General features: G+C 37.6%; 1 protein-coding gene across 6 annotated transcripts in view; it reads right to left on the bottom strand.

Moving 5' to 3' along the window:
* LOC109967203 (MICOS complex subunit mic25a-like) overlaps window positions 1-2,747 on the bottom strand; it is a 95,427-nt gene that overhangs the window by 67,947 nt on the left and 24,733 nt on the right. For all 6 annotated transcript variants that reach the window (XM_020612607.1, XM_020612606.1, XM_020612610.1 and 3 more), the window contains exons 2-4: window positions 2,171-2,264; window positions 1,360-1,468; window positions 335-461 (exon numbers count right to left, since the gene is read on the bottom strand). In XM_020612607.1, the coding sequence (XP_020468263.1) occupies window positions 335-461; window positions 1,360-1,468; window positions 2,171-2,264 (330 nt within the window). The remainder of the gene's footprint in view (window positions 1-334; window positions 462-1,359; window positions 1,469-2,170; window positions 2,265-2,747) is intronic.

Consider the following 2,747-nt stretch of genomic DNA (forward strand, 5'->3'; position numbering starts at 1 on the left):
GGGGCTGAATAATTTTGCACGGCCAATTTTTCAGTTTTTTATTTGTTAAAAACGTTTGAAATATCCAATAAATTTCGTTCCACTTCATGATTGTGTCCCACTTGTTGTTGATTCTTCACAAAAAATTACAGTTTTATATCTTTATGTTTGAAGCCTGAAATGTGGCAAAAGGTCGCAAAGTTCAAGGGGGCCAAATACTTTCGCAAGGCACTGTAACTCAACTCAGCTATGGCATCTTATAAAGTTGCATTTGACCCAAGTCAAATGACAGTGAAGCATTCAGCTTGAGAAAGAATAATGTATATATCTGGTGTGTGTGTGTCTGTGCATGTACCAGTTGTTTGGCCTTTTCAGCTTCCTCGCGTGTGTGTTCCCAGTTCAAAGCTTTAGACCACGCTGCCTCCCTCTCTCTTTGTATCTTGGCCAACTCCTCCTTCAGTATTGTCTGCTGGCGCCCATACCTGAAACACATAAACCATACTGTACAAATGCAAAATAATGGTTCTTTTCATTGCATGTTGCCATTGGTTTCAGGTTTCTTATGTCTTACAAGGAGTCAAAATTCTTTTAGCATTTATATCCACAAGGGGGCAGCATATGCCAAGTGTCAAATACATGTGCACACAAGTAGGCTTAAATCTGGTCAGGGTAAAATTTTACAGTGGAGTATAGAGATTGCTGAGGTAACTGCAAGTTTCATTTAGTAAAAATTAACATTTTATATACTCTTTTCTGACCATTTTTAATACAAGACAAACTGTGTATATGTTCCCTGGTCTATGCATCCTTCTCTCATCTCTCAAAGCAGTGAATGATTAAGTAGCTTGATGACATTTTGCTTGTACTACCCAAGGACACATTTAATATTTTGTTCTAATTCTTAGCTTTACAGGTGTCTTTTCGGTTTGCTTTTACTTTTTGTAAGCACTTCCTCTCAGTGCAATCATGAATGACAGCTCCAGTAGAAAACGCTCCCAACGCAGTGGTGCCCTAAAATATCTTATCCTGGTTAAAGTGATTTTACTTTTCTTGACTTAACAGACTTTCTTGACTTTAAAAAATATGCAGCATAGTTGTAGTGCCAAAAAAGGTGCCTAGTTCATTTAAACCTTTTTTTGAGCAAGATAAACAAAACCATGACACAGTAGTTTGTAATGATTTTACAGCACAAAAGATGCATTGTCGGGAGCCATAAAAAGTAACAAAAGAGGATAATTTTGGAAAAATATTGGTGGTTTTGTGTATAAATATATATCAGTACTTTTACCAAAGGAGTATGCATATTTACCAGACAATTATTCTGAAGGTTATTCACCTATTTAGGATATGTAGTCCAAACCCACATTTTGTTTCACCTACCTCTTCTGTTCTTCCTCAGTGTAGGAAGCTGGTTTACTAGTGCTGGACTGCGTACTGGATTGGCCGCTGTCCTGGGGTCGAGAGCTCGAGCTGGCACTATGGGAGAGACCTGGAGCAAAAACAGAGTGGACATCAAGGCAAAACCTTAACAGAAGATAAACTGTTATGAACTGTGGCAATTTAGTGGCTCATTATTATTATTATTATTATTATTGTTTGTATGTCTATATAATGTGGTCCTGGCACAGTGAAAATGAGTGAGAAGTGTCTCCTACCTGGACTAATTGAAAAGTGTTTCATATCTACAAACTGACCTCATCCAACTACAGGTGGTGGAAAAGGGGATGTCATGTTATAATCAGGTAAAGATAATGCAACTCAACACCATCATTTATTCCCTGTTGACATGCTCCTAGTTTGTAAAGCAAGTTTTCTGTCAAATTTGCAGTCTCCAAGCTGAGACAACACTTGATTGTTTTCCTCTCACCTCACAAAGCTCCTGAAAAACCATGAAAGACGTTATGCAACTGTACTCACTAACTGAGCAGTACACTTCATGGCTGCTAAACTGACCTTGTAAAATCTGTATAAACCCCCTTTCATGCAGAATTATTAGTCTGCAAGGTTAACTATGCAGGCTCATTTAACATTTTATTTTGTTTTCAGGACACACACACCGTGTGCACATGCACAGTACCTGTAGCTTCCCTTGGCAATAAGTAAATACATTCACCTGGTCAGTAAGCAACTTTTGGTGTTCCAAGTTTTAGGAAAACCTGTTGTAAGGAAACCACTGTAAGGTGTGTGATACCTGTGTCTTTCTGCGGGCTTGAGGATGATGATGATTTGGGTTCTGGAGCAATGTTGGCTACTCCTCTCATCCTCTGAAGGACATCTTCTGACAGCTACACAGAGGCATACAGAGCAAATTAAAAAAGGCAAAGATGTATAGGTTAGACAAAAAAAATCAACATGTCGCTCTACAGGTTTTTGTTGTGTTTTCTTTACAATGGAAACAATGAGAAGCCTTTCTGCACCATTTACGAGTGTAAAAAGCATATCATGTAAATTTGATTTGATTTGATTTATTCTTTCAAGCATGTAAAGACAGTTGATATGTCAACACACATAATTTTACACATATCCAACAAATGCTAATCCAATATCAATTTGCTTATACCTAGAACATGCTTGAATGGAGTAGGAAGAAGTCAGACTTATCCAGTCCTACCCCATGACATCATCTTACCATCATTGGTTTGCAAGCAGTATCTCTACATAAATAATTATCTTCTACACCACACAAGTAATATACTAAAGAATTATTACAAAGTGTTAACATTCATACACCACACCCACAATGTTCCATCTAATTAATCATTAAGCCT

Source organism: Monopterus albus, unplaced genomic scaffold, assembly GCF_001952655.1.
Source record: "Monopterus albus unplaced genomic scaffold, M_albus_1.0 scaffold126.1, whole genome shotgun sequence".
Lineage (NCBI taxonomy): Eukaryota > Metazoa > Chordata > Actinopteri > Synbranchiformes > Synbranchidae > Monopterus > Monopterus albus.